Here is a 25,850-nt window from a genome sequence, read left to right as displayed (position 1 = left end):
GAGATTGATCCTTGCCATGGATGTGTGACCACGCTCCTACAGTAGCTCATCCTGTAAGACAAGTGTACACATTCATGTAGCTGAATATTAAGAGCACAAAATCCATTAAGGCACTGGGTTAGGTGTATCTGAGATGAATTTTTTTGAAAGCAACAGGGTCTGCATCTAAGAGGAAGCAGCCCTGCCAAGGTTGTTCTAATACATCAGATGCCTCTGCAATTTCTTGCTTTCTCTATATTGGACCTACTGTTGTTGTCAATTTATTGAGTGGAAACTGAGCTTGTTACTCTGAAGTTATTTTACACTGTAAAATTTAATGAGCTATTTAATTTCTAACATTACAAAAACATTTTGGATTGATAGAACCGGTCCTGTTTAAAAATCCTAATTCATCTCCCTCTGCCTTCAGCTGCTTGCAACCCTATCCCAGATTCTCATTTTAGAAATTCCCAATTGTTTTTCAAGCCAGTGTCACCCAAACCTACAGCATTATTTATTCCCTCATAGTTTCTTTGGTTTTGATTTGTTTTATATATTCAAGAGCTTCAGAAACCAGTGAGTACTTGTAATGACATGCCCCACTATTGTTGTTGGCATTTGTGCTCAGCTATCACTGCTGTGATTGCACAAGCTAAAGCAAACAAATGCTCAAACAGAGCTTTATTTTCAATAAAGATTTTGGGCTCCAGTGGTTGCACTGCCATCAGATACCACGACCTGGTTTAGTGCCTGGGCTCTACTCCTTATCTCCTTGAATGGTGTAAAACATGGAACCAGGAGTTGTGCCAAGGAAGCACCACACGATCCTGGCCAAGGCACCTCTGGCCAGTGGTGTGGCAAGTTTACAATCCTCAGCACCAGCAAACCAACTTCCCTAAGACTCTGTATCTAAAAAACTGAAAAAGAAATATTTTGAAGTGCTTGGAGAACATAAGCGATAAATAGAATTTTTCTTATAGTTCCAAAGACAGACCCAAAAGTGCTTTAACCTTTCTCTCCGGCTTTAAATATCTTTTATTTGCATTTTAACCCCATTTGACTGTGCATACAGGTTAATTCCAGATTCCCTGAAGTGCTTTCATACAGTTTGCTGCTAAGCCAGCACATCTTGTATATTCTAAATCTAGGAAGATACAGCCAAAAGTCTGAGCCCCGACTTGCTCTGTGCAGGAAATCAGATGTCAGTATCAAAGCAAACACATGGAGAAAACCAAACGAGTCCTTACGGCCTAGATCACAGCTTTGTATTATTCTGATCCTGGGTTCTGTGTGCCTCCTACAATCAGTTTCAAGTCAACCTTCTCTTAATACTCCCAGAGAAAATGCCAGATCCACGCATAACCTCTGATCTTTAGATGCTGAGCAAGAGTGCTGCAATCCTAAGGTTTTATGAAATGACTTAATCTTAGTATTTACTACATTTCAAAAGACGTGTTTGAAGAGCAGCGGAGAGGCGAAAGTGGAGGCTGTGATATCTTTTTATTACGACACAGAACTGCTTTGTCTGGGTTGTGCTATCTCTAACTCCAGCACAAGCCTTCTTTAAAATACCTCTGGCAATCACTTTCCAATTACTCCTTCCCAAAGAGCAACACTTCAATGGAGGGGGATGACTTTGTTAACTTTCTCCCTGGCTAGTTCAAAGCAGAGTTATCTGAACCAGCAGACCAAGCCCTGCTGAGCCTGGTCTCGCTTCCCACCAAGGAGCACTGTGTGGTACACAGGGCACAGACATGCATACATCAGGCATGCATGGGATTAATCCCAAAACTTCTTTAACACAAAAAAATTGCAAAAAAAAAAACCCCAAAAAACCAAACCAAACCAGGAAAAAAAATCAGCATTGAACCTTGCACAAAGAAGTGCCACAAATAGATTTATTATTAAACTTTTAAACTGCACATGTCACCCACTTTGTTGCTAACTTGCAACATAACTTTTCATTTCCCAGGTGCAAGTAGGGTACGTCTGGAAATAAGTTTTGGGGAAGTCAACAGCTAGAGAGCAGCTTTTCAACATCTGCCTTCACTGTTCTCCTGAGCTAACAGTAATTTACTGTTGCCTGAGAGTGACAGCTTCCTTCTGATATTTGAAGTCTCTGTGCTTGCCTGGACAATTCAGCTCAACAATACAGCCCTGCTGCTCCAGGTCTGTGAGCAGGTTATGTCTACACAGCCTTGTACACACAATTTTGGAAGGCAGGTTTGAAAACGTGCCATCAGAAGCCCAGATAATTATTTTATTTCTCTCTGTGTAATCAGCTCTCAAATGTGACTTGTGCCCTTTTAGAATCATTTGGCACTTGAAATGAAATTTCAGGTAACCACAGCCGTGAGAGAATGTGCCTCAAGCTAGAAGTAGATGGGGAAAAGAGGAGGATTAGGGTAAATGGAGTATTGGGGAGAAGAGGAGGCATGAGAGAGCATCTCAGTCACAAAAGTCTCTATACTAGCTTCTCTTTGTGCTGTCCACACTGGGGCAGATATGGGGAGAGGCTGTTCTGTTTGCTTTAAATAAAAAACCTGAAGGTTTGTGCATGAAAGCAAGGTAGGAATAAAAAAAAATGAAATAACCCTTCAAATGTCTGTATGTCTTTTTGCCTGAAGTGCATCTCAAGATAGCTTTTTTTAAAATTTAATTTCAGATTTCACGGCTAACCAAGCAAAAAACCCCTACCCAACTTCGAAACACTGAACTTAAAAGTTAAAATCTGACCGAAAGGGCAGAAAGTGGTGAATTTCCTGGCTTTTCTGCGCTTGGACTCACCCGACTCGCGTGTCCGACCTCTGACGGCCTCGCTCCAGGGCCCTGCCCCGATGGCGTTGAAGGCCTGGATCTGCAGCTCGTACTCGGTCCACTCCTGCAGCTCCTCCAGCGTGCACTCCCGTGCCAGGCGGTCGGCGAGCACCTTCAGCAGGGCTGGGGTCGGCAGGTCCACGCGCCACGCCCGGATCCTGTACCCCACCGACTCGGGGTTCCCGTTGTACTGCGTGTCGGGCAGCGGCTGGCGGGTGACAGGAAAGCACAACGTTCCCGTCAGCACACGGCCAGGGCTCTGCACGGCTGCCTGAACCCACGTACCGGCCATAGCAAGGCAAAAATGATCAAGAGCTTGATTTCGTGGTTTATGCTTTGTGATTTCTACGTTTGGTATTTTTCTTTTGATTTTTTACCTTAATTTTGAGCCAAGGAGGTTTGCTCACAAAACCAAGCCCTTTGCTGTGGGTGTATACATATCAACAGAGATGATATGAATACAATGTATTTCAGAGCTTTGTGATTAATTATGGAAATGAATGATAAATTGCTGAAGCATGTGACAAATTCATTTATCGTACATTTTTTGCCTTTTTTTTACTGACTCTCTGCCTACTCATTTATCAGTAGAGATTCATTCTAGTATTCTAACTCCCCAAGCAATTTCAGAGATTAAAATATGAAATAATTAGCCTACTTCATGAAGTTTGGAGTTTTTCTGCTGTAAAACTAACTACACGATGCCACGGATGGCTGAGATTCAGCTCTGATTCCCTGGGAAAGCTGTATGCACATTAACATTTCACAGCTTAGAAGACTCTACCCCGCAGGCATGCAGGGCTAGAAGCATGACCCTCATTCTGCAGGAAGGGAGGAATCCCCAGCTCTCAGGGGAAAACAGATGCACCTGCAGGTCTTGAAATAAAAGACATTAAACACTTTCAAATATTGATGTTATTAACCATGAAAAGCGTTTATCAGGTCATCTTTAGCTGTGGCTGTTGCTTCTCCTGAACCCTACAAATTGACTCAAGGAAAATAGGCTTTCAGGTAACACAATCTTAATGCTCCAAAGGCTCTTAAAACAACCTGGAGTTAATTTTGATGGAAGATATGTAGGTCTGGATATAGTACCAACGTGGGCATGATATTCACACAGAAAAGCCATGACAGTTGTGTGGGGCCTCTCAAAGAAACTGCAATGGCTCATCTGTGGGTAGTGAGGCAACACCTTCAATCTTCAGGTTTTGGTCTGGCAAGGTTCAGCATTAAGTGTAGTGTCCTGTTGAGAAACTGGAATTATTCCTTTCCAACAGTAGAAAAACCCTCTTGTCCCCAGCCTGATTTTGACTTCCAGCCATAATGAGTTTATGCATGGAAAAGCTAACATTTGGGCAAAACGAAACCTGTGCTTCATCAGCTTCACACCACAGTAACCCCGATGGAAAACTCTGCCTAACAGGGGTGAAGAAAAACCATTCTGGAGCAGGTTAATTGCCAAGTAAATCCCAAAGTGGCAACTCTGCAGGTAACTGAGACGGGCAAAGGGGCACAGTGATGTCAGCAATTGCCGCATCTTCACAATTAATCATTTATCTCTGCACTTTAGCGCATAATTCCACACCGATTCAGCTAAATCTTATCTTCCCACAGGAGAGCCAGCCTCGCTGCTGCACCACAGCTCTGAGAAGCACAGGATGCTGCCCATGGCTGGGGTGCACCTTCTGAGGACTGTTTTGTACAGGGCAAACAACCGAGCCCTGGAAAGCGGCAAATTGGCTGGAGTGGCCCGTTCCTGCCCCATGTGCTGACCCAGACTGTGGTCCTGGAGCTCCTCAAAGCCAAGCTTTTACACACAGCCACATTCCCCTGATGAAGTGGCAGAAACAGTGGCAGTAGGCAATTTATTTGATTAATAAGGCACTTAAGGCAAGGCTCAGATTTCCGACTACTCTGGAAAAGGAAACAATTTGGCCGTTGCTCCTTCGCACCATGAGGAGGAGGAGGAGGAGGCACTTTGGGAGGGCTGCCCAGACTCTGGGGGAGCAGCCCCATCCCCATCCCCACGTCCCTCGGGCTGCTCACCACCCATCGCAGCCACAGGCTGGTCTCGCTGGCCGTGCGCACGGTGACGCTGCCGGGGGCCACGTCCGGCGGCGCCTGCAGGGTTTGGATGACCCGCGAGGGTTGGCTCAGTGGGCTGGGGCCCACCACGTTCACCTGCCGCATCCGGAACCTGGAGCAAGGGGGGAAAAGAGGCACTGAGTGCTGCTGTCAGGGCTCGGGGAATGCTCCCTCGCTTCTCCAGGGAGGGAGGACGCGTGGAAAAATACGAATTAGCGGCTTTCTAAACGTTCCGCAAAGGTTGCCGCACGCGGGTCCCCTTTGTATTTGCTGCTGAATGCTTGATGGTAACTGCTTTCAGATCCTCTCAGGTATTTAAAAAATGAAAATGAGATTAGCTTAGGGTCTATTAGAAACTTAGGTATTTGTGTGAGAAATTTATGTTAATTATACCAAGCTTGATGAGCTTATGCTGGCAGTAAGTGATTTTCTCTGGTGATGCTTATACAATACATTCAGAAAGGTATTAAAATATCAAACTTCAGATAGTCTCATTCCCTGTCAATATAAAAAATACACTGGTGATAACATTTCCCCTCAATTACGCGTTGAAAGAGGCTGATTTATCCCCGTGCTGCATTTTCAGCCTTCCTGCACAAGAAAGATTAAGTTATTTAATATGGATATGCATCTTTAAAAAATACCCTGTCTGCTTGAAACCATCTCTTCTACAATAGAAATCCTTATTGGGTCACAAAAGATTTAGGGAAATCTTTTTTTACAAGGAGCAGCACATAATTAAGATGTGCTGTATATTTCAGACACTCTCACCCATCACAAGCAACTGGAAGCACCCAGCACTTGCACATAAAATATGTGACCTGCTCATATTAAACCCTTAATTTTTGGAGCTAATGACTGAACTTGGGAAAAGAATGAGCCAGTCAACACAGCAGTGCTTTTTTACCTGCTCTGATCTCCCTCCAAAGTTCACTGAAGGAAACACATTAAAAAAATACTGTCCTGATTTCACCCTCCAACACTGGCCCAAAATATAGAAAAGAAGAATGGCCTGTAAAGATGTGCTCTGATAATCAGCTCTCAGCATGCATTTCCTCACTGAGCAACGATTGAAGCTGATCAGGGGACAACAAATTCATTTGGCAACAGCTTTCTAGGTTTACAAAATTTGTATAAAATTGGTCAACCCTGAAGAAAAACTGAAAAAGTTCCTATCTGTGCATGCCGGAGAGACAAAAAAACAGGCAAAACTCAAGGAGTTGCCTTGAAATGAAAAAAAGTCAAAAGTGGATGTGTGAAAATGAGGCCATTCCAGAATCTAATGAAAACAAGAGGCAAATGAGATGCAAGAATAAAATAAGCCAAAAAATTTAACAAAAGGGGAAAAACAATCACCCCAAATTTCTCATATTCTTCATTTTTTGCTATTCCAAAGATGTTTCTCCATGGACCTGTCTGGGTGTGCAAGTTTTCTTATTCTTTATGGATAGTGAAGGTTGAACTGTGGTACAGCCTGCACTTTCCTGCTCACCCCTGCTTTTTCAGCTTTTGGGATCTCTCTTTATGAGAAGAGCAAAATCCTCTCAACCTGAAGATAATTTTCCTAAACCTCTGCACCAGAAATCTCTATTTAAGTTAAAAAAAAAAAGAAATTCAAAGACCTTTTAGTAAAATGTTTAGCTCTGGAAGATGAGGTTTAAAACACTTCAGTGGAGAGTTAGTGAGAAATTCAATATATTCCTAAATTTGTGACCAAGGGAGAAGAATTACATGCCAGCACGGAGTCAGTTGTAAATTACATGAGCTCTCCTTGGTTGCACCTACTCCTGGCTTACAACAGCACATGGGTTAGTTAATAGCCCCTTCAGCCAGCACAAAATGGTCAAGTTTCTAGAATGCTGATTTAACACTTGCCACTGGATTTCCTTTCCACTAGCCTCTACATTAGCAAGCTGGATCATGAAAGTATTTTTTATTAGGGTTGAGTACCTCAAATTCTCCAGTCTTGTCTATACCACAGCATCACTTGGATTGGATTGATTTAAAAATCAATCTTGTTTAACTGGGGTGCACCCACAATGCAGAGTCACCTCAATCAGTTTAGGCATTGCTTATATCTATTAAGCTTAACTTGGTAAATTCCTATAAACAAAGGTTTAATCTAACTGATGTTACCAAATTAAGTTAAATCAATAAAGAGATGTTTAAGCTGATGCAAATATGTAATTACAGGTTTGCACCAGTTTAACTACGATTGATTTGTCACTGGCTGATGTTCCACTGGTGCTCTCTTCAGGGAGAGAAGTCACAGGATAGCAGTTACTTTTAAAAGCATCTCATTGAGCACTTGAATTTCCTTCTCAGTCTTATCAACCGGATTTTATGTTAATTACAATTAACGATATCAGATTGGTAATTTTAGGTATAACCTATGAAAACAGCACAGCTTTTCCCTTTCGTTCAGATTCTAAAACCCATTAGATGTTTCTGATTAGGAAAGCTGTTTCATGCTACTATTTACTCTTTTTTTTTTTTTCATGTTACAGAATCTGCTGTTCTTACCTGTAATGAGTGTAAGGAGTGAGGTTTGGTACCTCCAGCATCTGAGCATCAGGTTCATTCTCCACCTCATGAAGAGTGACCCATTCTTCTTCATCACCCAGCACACCAACCTGTACAAAGGAAAGGTTGGAAGGAATACAAAGTAGGTTATAAATATATATAAAAATAAATACATATAACCTCTTTTACAATGTGTGTCATCACAGCAGTGGAAGCACAAATGCTGTTAAACACATTTAGTACTATTTTTTATATGCCTAGTTATTTGTAAAGAGGAAACCCAGCCAAGTCTCCTTGTACCTGATGGGACTTCACTGGATCCTGTGATAAGATCCATTCCAGAAAAAACACATGAGAGCAATAATACCCTGTTCAATCTTCCTGCCACAATACAAAAGTATCAAGTAGTAATATAAGAGAATGAAAAATAGCCTTGATAATAACTCGCAGGAACTGATGCATATTAAGTAAGTCTCAATGGAGGCAAAATGCCATGGAAATGAAGACAGAGAAACAAGAACAAAGTCAAAGAACAAAAGTGTTTTAACCTCATCTGCTGCTCTGCACTTAGACCAGACTTTTCCATGAGCAACCCTTTGTAGTAATTAATCACAACATGTTGCCCAACGTGGGCCCTCAGCCACAGCAGCGTTAGAAGGGACTGAACACTGATGAGAATTGAGCATTGCTTTCTGTGCAGCTTTCTGGAGATTAAATGAAGGTGAATCAGGACTTTAAAGGAAACCAACAAGGAATGAGAGAGAGGCTGGAAGATGCAGCATGCATGTGCAGGGCTGTGCCTGAGAGCCATGGGAGGAGTGTGGAGAAGGGGAGAAGAGAAGGGCTGGATGGCTGGGCTTCACTTTGGAGATTTGCAGGTGCTGAAACCCAGGGGAGCTCAGGCAAAGCTCCTGGAATAACTCCCCAACACTGAGCATGTTCCTCTGGTGTTCCAACCCCACCACAAAGGGTGGGTGTAGCCCAATTCCCTCTCCCTGGTACCCACAGTCAGGGGCTGAAGGGTACCAGGGGGTACCTGGGCAGCTCCTCCCTTCAGTGTCTATTCACAGATTTCACATCCACGAAGACCCCTCACCCCTTTTTAACCCACTGACACTATCTACTCCCACAGGCTGCTGTGGCAACTCATTCCAGAAGCTCACAACCCACTGTGTAAAGAGCCATTTCCTTTAATCTTTTTTAAACAGATCCCTTGCAACTTCTGTGTACAAGTTACAGCCACAGACACTGTCAAACACTCGACAGGCACCACAGCCCCAAGTATCTCATACCCCAAGTACTTCAAATAGAAAATTAGGTTTCATTCACTCTTTTCTTTTTTTTTCCCCCTTCAGAAGAAGCAGCCTGATTTATTTATAGATGTTTTAGTTCTTCGCTCACTCAGGACTTGATGTGCTGCATATTTATGTTTGTGCATGAAGAAATGACACAAAGAAAATTAGGCCAGAGAAGTAAGTTCTGCACTGCACTGTGGAAAGAAACCTCTCTGATCTTCCCAGCAGAACACTGATTCCATGGAGGATGTGGCTGAACAGCTCTTGATGGGCCTTTAAGACTTTTTGGGGATCAAGGTCACTGCCAGACACTAAACAACATACAAAATAGATGGTAGTGAAAATTATGGACCTTTAAAATTTCTAGTCCTAACTAAGCTCCATTAAAAGTAGTGAAGACCATGGATGTGGAAGCTGAAGGGAAACAAGCTGAGACAGATCTGCACAGTAAAACAGAACATCCCTAAACTGAACCTGCAGAACAAAGAGTTAATAAAGAGATTTAAAAGAAAAAAAAATGCCCTACACAAAGAAAGGATGAGAGTGTTGATTTCAGTCAAGAAAACAGAACACTTTTTATTAAATGAATTTTCTATTAATACTGTAGGAAGTCTATAGCAAATGCTTATTTTTGCAAATTTTGGATGTAACAGCATCACCTCCAAGTGCTGCAGTAATTGTATAGCAACAATCCACAGTGCTCTGGAGGCTGCAAATATTCTCCTGTGGTGACTAAGTTGTCTTTTTTGTATTCTAGGAGCAGTAAGAGCTTTTAAAATATTTCTTACCTAAGAAAATAATGAGAAAAAAAAACCAAAAAAAGGCCCACAGGTTGCAATTGCTGTGCAGAGAAGGCAGGTCATTAATACACATTAAGGACCACAAGGCCCAGCAGGGCTGACATTGCCTCTGTGAGACATTTTCTGGTGGGCTGCAAAGGTGGAAATATTAAGGATCTTGTACTAGGTCCATGTTGCTCAGAAGAAGTTTCATTTATTTATTTCATATATATATATACGTATGTGATCTCAGAAGGAAGCCTTAGAAGAAACCCTTCAGCGATGGACTTTATATTTTTAACTTCCACAAAATTTATAGCAGATTCCAAGTTTCAGGCTGTGGAAGGAAAAGGAAACTATTTTTACTGAAACACTCTGATGCCAGATCAGAGGAAACTTATCAGTTTCAAGAATCAGAGTACAAAGGGATTCCCACGAGGCAGAAAGAACCACGGGCAGTGGTTGGGATAAAAGATCCCTTTGAGGGGCAGGAGAGCCCACTCTGAGCTGCTCTGCAGAACATCAAGTGAAGTTAAAGGCTTTTCTTTCTCGTAGCTGTTTTTTTGTATAACAGTGTATGCACGCTTCAGAGCAGGATGGTGTTTGTTGACACATCACACACGCTTGTGGGTGCTTTGTTTTGGGAGGCAGATGAGGCACCAGCTGCTTTTCTGTTACCATCAGCAGAAAAACTCCTCGAGGAACACACTCTGCACCTTCCCAGTTCCCTGTGCCACGGAGCCACAGCCGCCAGGGACCCCAGGACTGCCACAATAAAAACACCTCTGTCCCACGAAACACCTCATAGAATGCTCAACAACCATCAGCCATCACTGCTCAGCACATATTCATTGCCATCCCTCAGCTGCTCCCAAGGCAATACATCCAATAAAAGGGCATATTCTTTTATTATTGCAGAAATGAGACAGTGTAAAACAATATTGGGAGTGATGTCAGAACCTTTTACTTCCCCATGCATTAGTTTCTCCGTTTCTTAAAAGGAAAACGTTACATATTTTATAAAATGACTCAACGTTTTCTGATGGAATGCACTGCATGAGCAAAGTTGCAGAATTCTGATTTTAAAGAGAAAACCCAAAAAATTAAAATTTGGCATGAAAAAATCATGTGTGTAAGACAGAAACGCCTCCAGAACTTCAGTTATGAAGCACTAACTGCAGGAAAGGAAAACAATGTTTCTGTACATTACAGAGGTAGCCCTTGTCCTGCTATAGTTCAAGATGTGTCAGAGTTTTCGTTTTAGAGGTCCATAATTCACACATTTGAAATCACTTTGGGAGAAATTTGGTTCAGAGGATGTCAGCCCCAGTGCAATTTTTTTTTCTCACTAAATCCTTACATCGATTCAGCCATTTTTGATTTAGAGATTGTCAAGGGCATAAAACTGTCAGAGTTTCAGACACTTTATTTACCAGCTCCAAAGTGAAAACGACACCCAGAGAATCACCTGGTGCAATGGATGAATCCTATCTGGGTCACCGGCTTCACCCACAAAACCACACAAATTCATGGGAAAAGTTGCAACTTCTTTCCCAACCACAGCTTTAGAAAGCAACACAGAGATAATACTTTAAAGGTTTTACCACTTTGAAACTCTGCTCCTGCTCACCATGACATTCATACAAAAACATTTCTAAAAACAGCAGAAAGGCTTTAAGCAAAAACTCTCTATAATAGCCCATATACTCATGGCTCCAAGAAATGTGATGCCTCTTTGGAAACAGCTTTCAGTCATTCTGTAGGTCTTGTGCTGCCTGCAAATAATTTAATCACCAGAAAAACACACCTGACTGACCAGAAATTATCCCAGGTTCTGTAATCAGCTCGATGGTGTGGACTGGGCAACCACGAAAGCACAGCCAGGGTGGGTTGAAAATAAGGGATCCTCAAGGTCCTTTCCAACCCAAACCATTCCATGATCAATTTATACACATTTTTCCTGAAAATAAACCCCAGGAAAAATCCAACACAAGAAAAACAAGAAACTAGATTGCAACTGCCAGAGAGTGCAAACATGAAACTACATGAACACCAGCAGGGATTTGTAGTCACTTTTGGCAGAAAATTGGCCAAAAAAAAGAGTTTGCAATATATGCTCTAACTGCATCTGAGAGGACAGGATGGCTGGAAGGATTTATTGAAATTCTTTGTAGAGGAACAAGTTTCCTGTGAGTGTCAATGCCACAAGGCAGGGGGACTGCTGGTCACTCTGAACAAGTGTCAGTGGAACCTTTATATTACATTTGAGCCTCTTCCCTTTAAATGATACTCTGTGTAATAGAAAAAAAACATGTTAGAAGTATTTTTTAAACAGCATTGGTACATTTTTGTATTTCTCTGTTTGGAAATCCAGTTTTCTCCAGTCTTGAGTCAAGATAAAATGATGGAAAAGAAACAATCTAGTGATTTTTAAAAAATCTCTTCAAAAGTACAGAATGTGCCTTCGCTAGAAACACAGAAATGGGATTTTTAATGCTTGATATTTCAGTATCTACCAACACTAAACTCTTCAAGACTCAATCTCCTCTCATGTTCATTGACATAATTGAGAATTAGTTCCACAGTGGCTCCCATGAATTCACACCCCAGGAACAAAAAGGCAGAAACCAAGGCCAGATGCACAAAAATTTCACGTCAGCTGGAATTCCCAGCTGTGTTTCTCATCCAAATTGTTCATGAAGGATCAGACTTCAAAAATGGCTCTCAGCCAAACTGGAGCACTTGGAACGTTTTCTAGACCTGCCCTCACCAAGGAAGCTTTCTGCCAAATAAAGGAACAAAGAAGAAAAACATGTTGGTGGCAGGTTGGTTGTGTTTGTGAATACAAAACAGCTGAATTTTGTCTGTAAGGACTCAGACATTGAGAATGAAAGGTAAATTCCCAGCAGAGATGGAAGAGAAGAGTCAGAATTATCAGGGATGTCCAAAACAAAGGTGTTGCCCAGCTTACAGAGTGGGAGGGACACAGGTGAAGAGCCCAAATCACAGATTAGTGTTTTATAGCTGAATGTCATCCTGTCCCTTGGCAATACCACCAGCTTTAAAATCAGAATGTGCAAAACCGCCCCTTAAGTGGCTTTTAATTCAAAGCCAAGGCATGAAACACTTAACATTGCTATTAAAAGCTGTACATGGGTCAGTGAATGAAAGATCCAGAAGGACAAAAACCCTCCCTCCATTCCAGTATTGCACAACCACAGCCCTTCAATCCAGCACGGTCCTGAGGAGCAATTATGGTTGTCTGTGCTAAAATACAGATGTTGCAACATCAGCCTGCACCCCAGCATGGACAAATCCCCACTGAGAACAGACCACATCAAAGGCAGAATTAGAGACTGGGGTGGCACTGGCAGCAAAAACCAATTTTGCAAAAGCTCTTTGAAAGGTGGGCAGGTCCAAGGCAGTTTTGATCCAAGTGGAGACAGAGGCATTCCTGCCCTTTTCTCTGCTTCCAGTGCCATGTTCATACCCCCTCCCCTCACAATGATGTTCTGATCACACACAGCCTGTGCAGAGTTGATCTGTCTGAAAATCATTTGTTCTTGGCTGGATCAAAGCTCGCAGCAGCTCCAGGACTGATCCTGTGTCAGCACACACAGAAGGCAGGAGGAGGAAAAGTCTTGGTAAGTGGGATGGGGAGAGGGAGCAGGAACAGGACAAGCAGAGCTCTGCTTTAGATTGGCTGAAAGTTATGTGAAATTGTACTTTCAGAGAGAAAGAGTTTGAGAGGAGTGCTGGCAGAAAGGGGCTGTGAACAAAGGATTATATGCAGCTGTCATCCTGGAAACAGGATTTGCTATATCCTTGAGGACTCACCAATTTCACTGCATACCTGAACTGATCTTCATTAATCAGGTGAGCAAGAGTTTTTATTTTTTCCTGAAATCCACTAGGAGCAACATTTCTTGTTGTGCTGAAGCTGAGAAGTGAGGTGTGGTGCAGCAGAAACTTGTAGGGTTGCTGTGGTTAAAAGGAATGCCCAGATTCCACAAGGACTTGGCCGTGTTCCTTCCTCCAAAGGAACAAATAATTCCTGAATCTGTCAGAACCAAGAACCCCTGGACTTTTCTAGTGATTCATGAGATGTTGGTGAGGGTTTGTGAATAAGAAAGACCCTCCCTGCACACCAAGGACTGTTCAAACCACTGTTTGCACCCAGGGCTCTTCAAGGATGCAGATGAACTTCATGGTAATTATCACTGCAGTTTTAAAGCATTCAAATTTGCTCCACTTCAGCAGCATTCTGCAACTCACTGAATTAACAAATTCCTACCAACATCAATACGGTGTTCCAGCAGGAAAATGCTCCTCAGAATGTGCTAAGCCACCATATTATTGGATTTTGGTGTTTAATTCTGTAATTTGCCATAATGTATATATAAATGGCACAAAATGTACCAACTTGTTCACAACAATCTCATTACCAAGTGAAGTGATTGTATCAACATGTCTAAGTGGTGACGGTGATTTAAGAAGTCCAACATTTGGTCTTAAAAACAGATTATAGTATTTATAAAGACCTGTGGGAGGAAAGGAAGAAGCAAAGCTCATCTGTCAGGAGAACAAATGAGGAATATATAACTCCTCCAAGGCATAATGACAGCAGAAAGAGGGATATTGTTTAAAGCTGATGGAGAAGAGAATTCATCCTATTCATATCTAGAGGCCAGGATAGAAAACCTTGATATATTCCATTACAAGACAGAAAAATACACTCAATCTCATGAATAATGGTATCTTTACTGTTCAGAGCAATTCTTGCTATACTCCTGAATCTATGAGATAATAATTCCAAACTTTTGAAAAGATACCTCACAGAACCTAAACACAAGTTTCAAATCCTTTATAAAATAGAAGGATGGACTAAAGCTCTGCTGTGTGTGCTGTTTATGCTGTACCTGGTGTTCTGAACATAAACAAAACCCCATGTGAATTATTTAAAGGATAAGCATTCTCACATACATACATACACACATTTATATTATATATCACTTTTTTTCTGTTGTTCTGAACAGAAGTCCCAGCATTCATCTGATCCTTTCCTCCCTGGCTGACACAGACATTTCTGAACTGAGCCTCTCAAACTCCCCTGCATCCCAACCTTCCCAGAACCCCCTGAACAGCAACTCCAGCATTCACAGAGGAGGTCTGGTTCAAAGTTTAACAAAAACTGAAAATCCAAAAGGAATTAATTAGTTACACTCTTTTTAACCCCCCAGAAACTTCATTAAGATAATTTTGTCAGGGACATACCTGGCCTTCCACTATCCACTTGGAGATGGAGGTTTTGCCATCGTATCCTGGGCGGAATTGAAGTGTGGCAGAGCGAGGGCTGATGTTGGAAATCACCAGGTTGGTTGGAGCACCTGGAAGTTCTGAAGAAACAGAAAAATAAATGAGAGGTAGAAACACTCTTTGTCTAGGAGCCAGTAACACAAGCTGACCTTCAGTTTCCAACATAAAAAAACCCCCCAAAAACACAGCAGAAAGGGATGTATTTGCCCCAGTTGTGGTTATTTTTTCTTTTTGGCAGAGTTTTATTCAAAACATTACTATTTCTGCTTTCTGAGTATGCACCACATTGTTACAGATCAAATGAGGAAAGAAAGAGCCCATCTACAGAATTACAGGTACTATTTTAGAGAAGCTTCCCAATGAACAAACCCCGGTGGTCCTGGGGGGGAAGGCACTTCCCAGCTCCAGGTCTGCCAAGTCACCTAATTCCACTGAATTTGTTCCCCCAGAATTAAATTACAATAACGTTTATTTACTTCTTTGAGGACATACAACTACAACTGGAAACTACAACTGGAAAAAACCTCAAAATTTTGGGTAGTGTATTTAATATTGACCTATAATATCTAGGTTTTCCAGGGCATTTCTAAAGCCTGATTAAAGTAGATTATTTTTTTTTTCAATTCCTGTAGCAAATAAAGAGGGTGATCTCCTATGAGGAAAAGCCCCAGTCAGATCTTTGCCTCCCATCAGTCAAGATTACAGTGGCATTTACATATTTAATATAATCTGAATTAACAACAAAAGCAAGTTTAGGAAAGAGATTAAATATAGAGTGTTTAGAATAAATTCTCAACAGTCACCTGCATTTATAACTAATTGAAATAACTATTATAATCAGTAATTATACAGTGGAAGGTGTCCCTGCCCATGGCAGGGGGTTGGAACTAAATTATCTTTCAGATCCCTTCCAACCCAAACCATTCTGCAATTTTATGATAATGCTGCACCCTGTGCAACTGCAAAAGGCCAACAATGGGCAGGGTTTTGGCACATATTTCAGGTATGCACAGTATTTCTTGGTTCTTACTTCACATTTGTGGGAACCATGATCGATCAACTAACCCTGCCCAAGTGGGATAATGCTGTTATCTGGCAGGCACCCTGCCATCAGATATCATGGCATTGATCCAGTCTGCAGCTTGTCATAATTACCCATGATTAGGGAACAGAAGGGCAAACATACTTTAGGACACACAGAAAAGTGAAATAATACCGGGGAATGGAAAAATTGGATTCCCTCAGTCATGAGCAATAACTGCTCCGCTTTGGAAAATTCTACTTCTGTAACCTCTATATTAACTGAAACTGCTTATTTGAGGTATGAATTGGCTGTTTAGTTTGCTTTTTACACTGGATGGGGCAGAGTGTAGAATTTTAAAAACATAATACAGAAAGGGTAAATGTACAGGTGCCCAAATGGTAACTCGGACAATGTGGGATAGAACTGCCTCCTCTCAAATACTTCTTCAGGCCAAAATTTCAAATTCTTGTAAATAAGATTTTAGTTTCACTATACAAGTGAACCACTCATAGTTGACATAAGCTATATTACTTCCACATGGAAAATCCTTTCCCTTTTAATATCACCCAAACTCTGTTTTTACCCCAAAAGCAACACTTTGAATTGATTCAGACTTCATTCCGATGTCACTTTGTAAATGTCAAGAGATTCTGTATTGTATCCACTTTATTACTTTGTCCATTCCATTGTCATACCCACACTTTTTTTTTTTTTTGTATTTGTATTAAACATCCTGAACTTCCTGGAAATTTCAAACTGCAAATATCTTCACATTAACATTTCAGTCTGTTCCAAGAATTAAATCCGAATTACGCGGCAAAGAACTCCAGTGCTTTACAAATAAAATAATGTTTATTGCCGTTGAACTGAAGTAACCCATGACCTTTGGAACACAGAAACACCAAGAACCAGCAGGTATTGTTCTGTTTTGTTTCCTGCAGGCTGACCAACCTGGGGGCACTCCAGAGGAGATGGTGGAGGAGGTGACCCAGCCGCTGCCCTGGGCGGTCACAGCCGCCACCTCGATGGTGTAGGTGGTGAGGGAGGACAGCCCCGTGATCTTGTACTCCAGGGTGCTGTTGGACAGGGTGCGGGCCAGGCGGGACTCGTTCCTGCCATACACCTCCCAGGAGATCTGGTACCCTGCAAAACAGATCGGGGGGACACCAATAACCCAGAGAATTCCTGCGTGGGCTGGTGGGCAGTGGTGGATCATCGTTCCTTATGCCATTCCTTGTGATCACCTTTTATAAACAGAAAAAAAACCTCCTTGAAGTAAACACTGGCTAAAATACCCAACTATTTTTAAAATATTCTTATTTCCAATAAACAATTGATGCAGGTACCCCACAGAGCACTGTCTCCCTGTCAGGAGGACATGAGGTCTCAGCTGTGTTTTTTTTCTATGTTTGGTATGAAATGGCCTGGAAATCTGGAAATAACCTGACAGAAAGGTGGACTTTCATTCTGTGAACTCTACAAAGCAAACAGGAAGAAACACTGGAAAATGTAATATCTACTGGAATATCTAATTAAAAATCTCTATGTGCTTAGTAGGGCTTTCTCCTTTTGCATGCTGAAGTAACCTTCAGTGCTGCCCATCTAGAAATATGTAGAAATCTGACAATAACAAGCAGGCAGGAACATTGTGGGAATCTTCTAGGAACTGAAAAACCTCTACTCCCCACCGCTTGTTCCTTGCAGAAATCCTTCAGCAGGGTGAATCATTATCCTTTCTTTCAAAACCATCTTGGAGCCAACGCATTGTCCAAAGCTACACCTGCCCTGACCTCCATATAATTCTTCTATCATACCCAGACTTTCCTTTTTATCCCTTTGATAACCACTTGCCTTCCAAGAACTTTTGAAACTTTCCACTGTCTGATTTGCTCAATTTTACCTCCAAATCTGCTTGTCCTCCTCCTGCCCAGTCCCACTTTATTCTCATTTGAACCCACGTGAACCTCGCTGTGCCAGTCCTTGGAGAGCATGTCTGAAAAGTTTGCTTGATTGCCTCTTTCTTTGTGATTTGACTCAGAGGGTGAAAAAAAAAAAAAAATACACATAGCTCTTGAATGCCTGTGAAATTGAAGTGAGTGAAAAGGACTAACAGAAAGGAATCCCACTGAGTGAACCATGCACAAGGCAAACTGGCTAGAGAAACTCCCTACTGGGTTCCTGTTCCCATCATCTAAGATGAGGAATTCAGACCAGTTGGAGGGCTTGAAGGATTTTTAAAAATTTTTTTAAAAATAAAAAGACATGATAAGCTGATTAACATATATGAATTGACGCAGTAAAATCCTTCATGGTATTAACCAGCAAGAAAGCATCATCTCAGGAGCCAAAAGCATGGTGAGACAAAAATTTCTGCAAGAGTCTGAGAGGTGTGAGATGTTCTCCATCCTCTCTTTTAAGCTGCTGTCACTGACAGGGATTCATCTTGACCTGATTTTGCACGAAAATAGGCTCAGTGTGCTCACACAGTCACTAATTACATTTCAGGTGAGGGGGCAGTGATAAAGGGAGGTGATGCTTCAACAATTCCAGCTACACCACAAATGCTCCTCTGACTTTGCACTGCAGAGGGGAAGGAGAAAATCTCCTGAATGCTCATCTGGAACCAGTTTTAAACAAGTGTCTAAGTGGGAATTAATTAACTCAGTAATTTACTGATGTCGTGGAAACACTGTGGTGTTTTGATGCTCTCTGAATAGACTTAAGAATCATTTGCCAGACCGGAGCTGATGCAGCACAGACAGGATTGTAACCTGTAGGAAGATTTTGACAACATTTAAGGGCTCTGTTGCCTGAATTAACAGAGGATGAGCAGAAAGGTGGGGGCTGACTGTCCCCTGTGTTTGATGCTCAGTCAAGAGGCAGGAAGGAGTTGCAGACAGAAGGACCATCACAAGCACCCTCTTCTTTCAATAGCTGTGGGTGCAGCCTGTTCCAGACAATAAATAACCAGAGGAAGATAAGCAGAGGACTTTTAATGCTCCCTTTATCCATTTGTTGCTTACGGACAATGGAAAGTGTCACTCAGTATACACCAGGCAATCTTCAGTGATTGAGATATCTCCTCTCCCATCTGGATAAGCTTAGGTTATACATCAAATGTTGGTGATTATTCTTTGGACATTTTATCTCTTCTCCCTTGTGACCACAGAAGAGACCCAGCTTTCCCGCCCATTAAGCACATAGTCCCTATGTATTTATTTTCTGTGAAAAAAAAAAAAAAAATGTTCACCAAGAAAAATATCCCAAGTTCCTGTGTAAATTGAAGAAAAGGCAAAGAGGCTGTATTTACTGTCAGGGATTTCAGTCCCCAATGCATAGTTAAATTCCAGTCATATAAAAGATGAGAACAGAAAATCTGTACATACACAGTGAGCAGACACAAAGCCAAATGCAATCAGGCATAACAAAAACAGATGGAAAAAAAAAGTGCTGAAGGAAAGCAACAACAAGCACTGCACCCTCAAGTAGCACTTCAGCCACACTGAGTGGCAGCTGGGCAGAACTCTGGGCCATGTGGCTGGTGAGAACACACTCCCTGTGTTCCAGATGTGATCCCTGCCAGAAACGTGCGTGGGGAGCACAGCTGGATCTTCCAGAGGGTTTCCCCTGGCTCGGTGTGAGCGAGGACAGAAGAGGTGCCACAGATCCTTCCCCACCCTTTGGCACTCCACAAAACACTGCCTAACAGGAACTAATGACCAGAGGAGTTTCAGAAATAATTTTCTGTTGATGTGGAGTAAATTCTCTACATGAGAGCACTACACCCAATCACAAACTGTCCGTCCACATCCAGATCCTCATAAATCAACGTTTGCTGAGGGAACGAGGAAGATACTGAGATTTACAGCAAGAGTAATGGGCAATTTCCCAGAGCAGGTTGGCTGCTGGGCACCCCCTCCGTGCTTCCCTCCTCCCAGCGCCCGTGCAGGGAACAAGAAGGTCCAGTAAAGACATCAACGAGCAGAAATGATGAATAATTGCCTCCCTGAGCACTCAGATCTCCAAGCAGCCCTCTCTAAACCTTTGAGGTGCTCAGGGCACAAACAATTTTGCTGTTCTTCTATCCCAAATGCAATTTGCATCAATAAGGAGGTTTCTTTTTCCTTATAGACTCTGCTGGGCATTTTCACACTGGTGCTTTGTCCTGAATAAGAGAAAGTCATTCCTTCTGAAACAATTTACCCCAAATATAACCCAGTCCATCCTTTGGCTCCATCTGGTTTCAACCCATTCAGGGAGGGGACAGCTTGTTTTTGCAAAGTAATTCTGCAACACCAAGCACAGAGCTGCTACCTGCTGCTTAACAAGGATCAGTATTACATCATCCTGGGTGGAGGTACCTAAATTTAAGCAATTGGGCTTGAAAAGCTTTGGCCATCCTCACTGAATCAATACTGCTCTGCTTTCAGGAGTCATTAGTTTCTATTCTCAAACCACTTAAATCAGTGCATATTTCAAGCAGGTTTCCATGGTGGAGAGGCAGGAGATGATCTGCATGAGGACTCCACAAACAGCTTGGAGCACACAACTACAAATGGTGCACATCACAGATACACAGAGGAAAACACTGACAAGTGAAACCCTATCAAAATAATTACAACTGTCAAAGTTAAAATGCTTCAGGAAATTAGACTGATATAACATTTCAGTGGTGAAGGGTCAGAAAATATGATTTTTTTAAACTCCTAAAATGTATTTAAAAAAACGGTAACACAATTTAAAAAAAATTAAACACTTTAACATTCTAAAACCAAAATATTTTGATCCACATGAAATTATTTTCTCCTTTCCCAACTACCTCCAGTAATTTAAAATCTGGGAGATTTTTTGTGCTTCAAAACGTTGAAAACCTTTGTTAAATGGAATGTCCATCCTGTGCAGCTGCAATAGTTTCCCATCTGAAAACAATATTGCCTCTGTTGATAAGAACTAGAGGTTTCCTCAAGTATTTATACCTTCCTTTTTGAAAAACAATGAAGTTGCTGCTGTTGTATCTACACTGGCATACAGTAAATAGATAAATAGCTTGTCAAATGGCAGACTCATCAAAGGGAAACAAGAGAGTTCTGAACCCTTGTGATAGTTTATAACAGATTAAGTAATGACATGCAAATTCTGTCACGCAGTCCACAGCCAGACCACTTGATCACAGAGGAAGGATTCTGCTGATTTCAGGCTTGGTCTTGATTGCAAACCTCAGCAACGCCAATCCAGACTTTGCACCTGTGAGCTCTGAGTAGGGACCCACCCCCTACTCTTGGGGCAAAGGCCAAGCACGGTCTCCCAAATTTCCAAAAATTCAGTACAGCAGGTGGAGGTCACAGAGGATCTAACAAGACCAGACTCCCTGTGGGGAGCTGATTTCTAACACAAACTGCTTTTCCAGTAACCACAATCATGAGCTGCCAGTAATTGGAGCTGTACTTTGTGTAACACTCCCTGGTGACATCTCAATTACCCAGAGGAGGGGCCAGGAAACCAGCAATAGCCCAAATTCTCCCTAAATGCTCCACTACACAGTTTTTCACTGCAACAACACATTCCACCCCCCACACACTGAATAAAAAAAAAATAAAAAAAAGAGTAAAAGCAGGGATAGCAGCTGATACCTGTGATGATGCCATTCTTCTCTACAGGTTCTTGCCAGCTGACCTTGAGCGAGGTGTCCAGAATCTCAGTGAAACTCAGGTGTCCCACAGCTCCTGGCTCTGGCAAAGCAGAAAAGGAAAGATGTTAATAACTGGGATCAGATTCACGTGGCAGGGTTAGGGATGGAGAAATATGTCCCTGAGCCAGGGCTAAGTGAGGCTGTAAACCTCAGTGAGAGGAGAATGCAAGGTGGGAAGAAACACTCTGGCTATCATCATGTCAATTATTTCACCCAGCCATCATCCCAAGTGTGTGGGGATCTAACAGCATTACTGTTTTCCCTCGAGGATACCTGTGAGGTGTTTACCTGCCCTGTTTTGTGCAGCAACACCGCCAGCAATCCTCTCAGCTGGAAAGAGCCTTTTCCCTATGCAAGGTCACAGCAAGGACAGAGTCACGAGCCACTGCTTGAATAAATTCCCTCAAAACAACTCTTAAAATGTCCAACATAATGGCAACTGTCTTCTGTAAAATGAATACAAGTGTGTGAAACTTTTTAAAGGGTTTTTATGATGTAGCTCAAGAGCTCTTAAAAATTTCAGCTCCCCAGTGTGCAATGAAAGAGCATAAAATGGAATGACTGTCAAGAATATGCCATCCTCCCTCAATTTTGATCTTCAAGGAAGACAACCTGACTGATTTTTGATCCAAATGCTGTTCTGTCCTCAACTGATGCACTGGAAAAAGGAGGTATTGTTCACTTTATATTCACTGTGCTTCTGTCATTGGATGCCTGCCCGAGTATCCTCCAGCTCCACTGACATCAGTTGGCAATTTCTTGTCTGCAATTTCATGTTTTGTTTCCTCTTCAATTTAGTCCAGCCTCTTGTTCCCCTCCAGCTATGACAAAAAAAATCCCAAATCCTGCCAGTAGGTCAGCTACAAACCCATTTGCAATTCTGCAGTCCCAGGGAGGAAAATTCCCAAACCCACTCTGCAGTACCCAGTAATCAAAGCACCACAGAAGAACTGCTGAGCCCGTAGTGATCCCAGGAATGCCCAACAAAAGCATGGAATTATCTCTGTTTGGGACTGTGGAGCTGCAGACATTGAAACCACACACTCACAAAGCTTTGCTCCAATCAGCCCCTGCAGTTGGGGCCCAATTTTAAAGCCACCAGGAAACAGAGGTGCAGGTGACTCCAGGCCAGGACACGATGCCTGTGACTGGATGTCAGGTTTTATCTGACCTACAGCTTGTCAGCAAACAGATCCCTGTTTTCCTAAAGGACTGCCTAACTTTGCTATCCAGACAGAAAATGATCACCTGTGGACATGAATGACAGGCCTTTCAAATCTTTTTTCCCACCACATAAATCCTGAAGTAACTCAGCTTCAAGGAGCTCTCTGCCAAAATGCATTACACCATCCTGCACGGAACTCTGTGAAAACCCAGAGAAGCAATTCTGCAGGATTTATAAATAAATAAATCAACCCTGCTCATCTCTCCTGCTGGGGCTCCTTGCAGCATGTAGCTTGACACACCAAAAAATGTCACAGATTATCTAGAAAATACAAGTCTGGCTCTCTTTTGGTTTATGTTTCCCAGTGGAATTCTCTTGTGTTTAAAATGGCACATGATCCCAACTTTTCCATGAGATAGCCTCAATGAGACAGGGCAACGACTCTGCCCCTGCTCCCACTTTGTGGAAAGCATTTAAGCTTCATTTCTGCAGCCTTTCCTTCAGCAGAAATATTGACAGTCTCTTTCCTCTTCCCAGCTGATAACTTTTTATGAAATCCAAGGAGTTTTGTATCTCTGGTTTCTTACCCTTCTTCACTCACTGATATCAACCACAGGATTCAACTGTGCTAAGAGGGAGAAGACAGATGAACTCAAACACATTTACAAATCATCACTGGCTAAAGCTTTTTTTCCTTAGGAAAATGGGCAAAAAAGCTGATAATGCACAGAGGAACCTAATGCATGTTTCTCCTTCCACCTCAAATTTTGCTTTCATCCCAGACACACAACTTGGATTAGTGGCTCACACAGATTTCTGGTCCTCAAATTCCTACCTCTGGCAACCTGTTCTAGTACATAGAGAGTACATTTTTCCACACTAGTAAAAATGCATGGGAGAGTAATTTTCTCCAGTTTCCTTCAAAAGTATTTAATGAAAAATTGGATTAGCACTTTAGCCTCACTCCTGTGAATGTTAATGACAATTGGATTCTTCTTTACGGGAACACTAACTAACCCAAAAGATCCCTATTAAGGCAGAGTAGTATTTCTAAAAACAATATCTTAATGGATGAATTAGACACTTTTTATTCTGGTTTAAACCTGCAAATGTGCAGCAGTGTTTACAATGCTCCTGAAGCACTGGCCAGAGCCAAGATCACTGTGGACACAGTCAGTTTATCCACATCAGACACACACTGCACATGTTAGGCCCAAATATGTCTTGAGGAAACAACTTCAAGGGGTCATAGAGACCAAACCATTTTCTGATGCAGGAAATAATTTACATGCTAAACCATTAATTTCATTTTATTTAATCCTGCCCCCATTTTTCAGATGCAAGATACTGCCTTGCTGTGATTCTGGTTCTTTCACACAAACACTTGCAAAATAATATAGATACATACACTTTTAATTTATTGAGTAACATCAGGAAACAACTGTAAATGAATCATTGACCTCCACAGGAAGTTCCAGTGCTCAGTTCCTAAGATCAATTCATATTGTTTTAGGTGCCTGAACACGGATTTAAGAGCACAAGGATTTGCAGACATAATGCACTGTGTGTTGGCTGAACCAGACTATGAAGCTCTTAGCTAATCATCAATATAAATAAAATTCATCCAGGTTTAGTCCATAATGAAACAAAAAAACTCAAATATTTGCCACAGGCTGAAAGAACACCCATGGAAAACTGGCTGAGGTCTTCATCTGACACGAGGTCTTATGAGAAGAGATTGCTGTGAACCTGAGGTCAAATTTGAAGCAGAGAGGTTTAAAATGTGGGTACTCACTGTCTTCCAGGGTGCGCAGGAGCTGGGGAGGGCTCCGAGGGCCATCCCCTGGGGTGGTGAAGCACAGCACTGAGGTGTAGTAGCTGGTGAACTTCCTCAGGTTGGTGATGCAGCCACTGTGGACACCATGGAAATCCGGAGCGATGGTGACCACGGTCACACTCTCGGGAGCATCCACCGGCCACGCCAGGAGCTGGGAAATTTAAACATGGATGAGCTCTCATTAGAAGTTGTGTCTATTTGGAATCAAAGTCGGTTTGGCTGCCAAAACAGTCTTAATCTGATTGCAAAGAACCAAGCAATGCTGTTAAACCTCTGTCAGCTCTGATGCTGAACAGATGGATGCAGCACTGTGACACTGGAGGGATGTCTGTAACACTCACTGCTGATGGGGATGCACCAGCACTGCAATTCTCCATGGCTGCTGCTGAGCAGTGCCAAAATTATGGCAAATCATTATTCAGATGACGTGAGCCTTTTGTCTCATCGGCCTGGCCAGTCTCTGCTGCTGCTGAAGTCAGGCTGAAGAAAAGCACTTTCGGTGCTACTTTGTCATAAATGCTTTATCGGATTTTCTTTGAGATCCCACAGTCTGGGGAGGTTATTGGGATCAGAGGGAGCGAGATGGGGGCACACACACCTTCCTGCCCCTGCCAGAGCTCCCCCAGCACCCCAGTGAGCAGCCCTGCCTCACAGGCTGGGAGCATTACAAGCTCAGTGGACTGGGGACATCCACACTGTGAATGATTCAAGCGGTTCTGGAACTACAGAAAGAATAGAGAAACGGTTGTAAAGATGATTACTGCAATTTTCAACACCTGAGTCCCAAAAGTTAGACTCCTGAAGACATTTTCATGCATTTAAAATAGGGTGCTTGTCAGAGGAGCTCAGTCTTCCAGGTTTCATTCATCTCAGTGGATGTTCTGGGCGATCAATATCTCTGAGAGTGCAATACCTCATGTGTAGGTACCTAAATGAGGACTTAAAAAATTCATTTTTGGCAAACGACTTTGAAATTCTGAAACAATTTTTGAAATTGCCTTAAAGGCTTAGGGGTCTAAAACTTGAAAGTGTTTATGAAATTTTTATTTTGTCCAAAAATCGTTATCGTGTGGCTTGCAGGAGAATGTTAGAATTCCAGGTCTGACTCAGTATCTGTATAAATCATGCTACTTGTATTGATTTCAGGCTCATAAACATGAATAGATACCTGAAATTAATAAGCCATATTTGACACATTTAGCCAATGTCTAGAGTATCTGATAACCAGAAAGCACAGTTAGGAGACTATAAAGAGTAATTTTGTTAGGAATATTTCATATTTGAGAAAGTGCACTTTACAACTTATTGAAATGCAAATAAATTTCAAAGAAAAGATAAAAA

At 42.1% G+C, this 25,850-nt stretch overlaps 1 protein-coding gene and 1 long non-coding RNA gene across 6 annotated transcripts in view; one reads left to right on the top strand and one right to left on the bottom strand.

The window, feature by feature from the left end:
* Positions 1 to 25,850, bottom strand: part of SDK1 (sidekick cell adhesion molecule 1) — a 384,502-nt gene that overhangs the window by 79,624 nt on the left and 279,028 nt on the right. For all 5 annotated transcript variants that reach the window (XM_072935801.1, XM_072935799.1, XM_072935800.1 and 2 more), the window contains exons 20-26: positions 24,468 to 24,660; positions 21,449 to 21,547; positions 16,770 to 16,961; positions 14,753 to 14,874; positions 7,405 to 7,514; positions 4,843 to 4,993; positions 2,767 to 3,004 (exon numbers count right to left, since the gene is read on the bottom strand). In XM_072935801.1, coding sequence (XP_072791902.1) covers positions 2,767 to 3,004; positions 4,843 to 4,993; positions 7,405 to 7,514; positions 14,753 to 14,874; positions 16,770 to 16,961; positions 21,449 to 21,547; positions 24,468 to 24,660 — 1,105 coding nt within the window. The remainder of the gene's footprint in view (positions 1 to 2,766; positions 3,005 to 4,842; positions 4,994 to 7,404; positions 7,515 to 14,752; positions 14,875 to 16,769; positions 16,962 to 21,448; positions 21,548 to 24,467; positions 24,661 to 25,850) is intronic.
* Positions 12,360 to 17,371, top strand: LOC140685104 (uncharacterized). The gene is made up of 3 exons (XR_012058313.1): positions 12,360 to 13,122; positions 13,211 to 13,354; positions 16,760 to 17,371. It is a non-coding gene; the product is annotated as an uncharacterized lncRNA (long non-coding RNA).

This window comes from Taeniopygia guttata, chromosome 14, assembly GCF_048771995.1.
Source record: "Taeniopygia guttata chromosome 14, bTaeGut7.mat, whole genome shotgun sequence".
Lineage (NCBI taxonomy): Eukaryota > Metazoa > Chordata > Aves > Passeriformes > Estrildidae > Taeniopygia > Taeniopygia guttata.
Note: the sequence above shows the minus strand (reverse complement) of the source record. Positions and strands in the feature narration are given on the sequence as shown.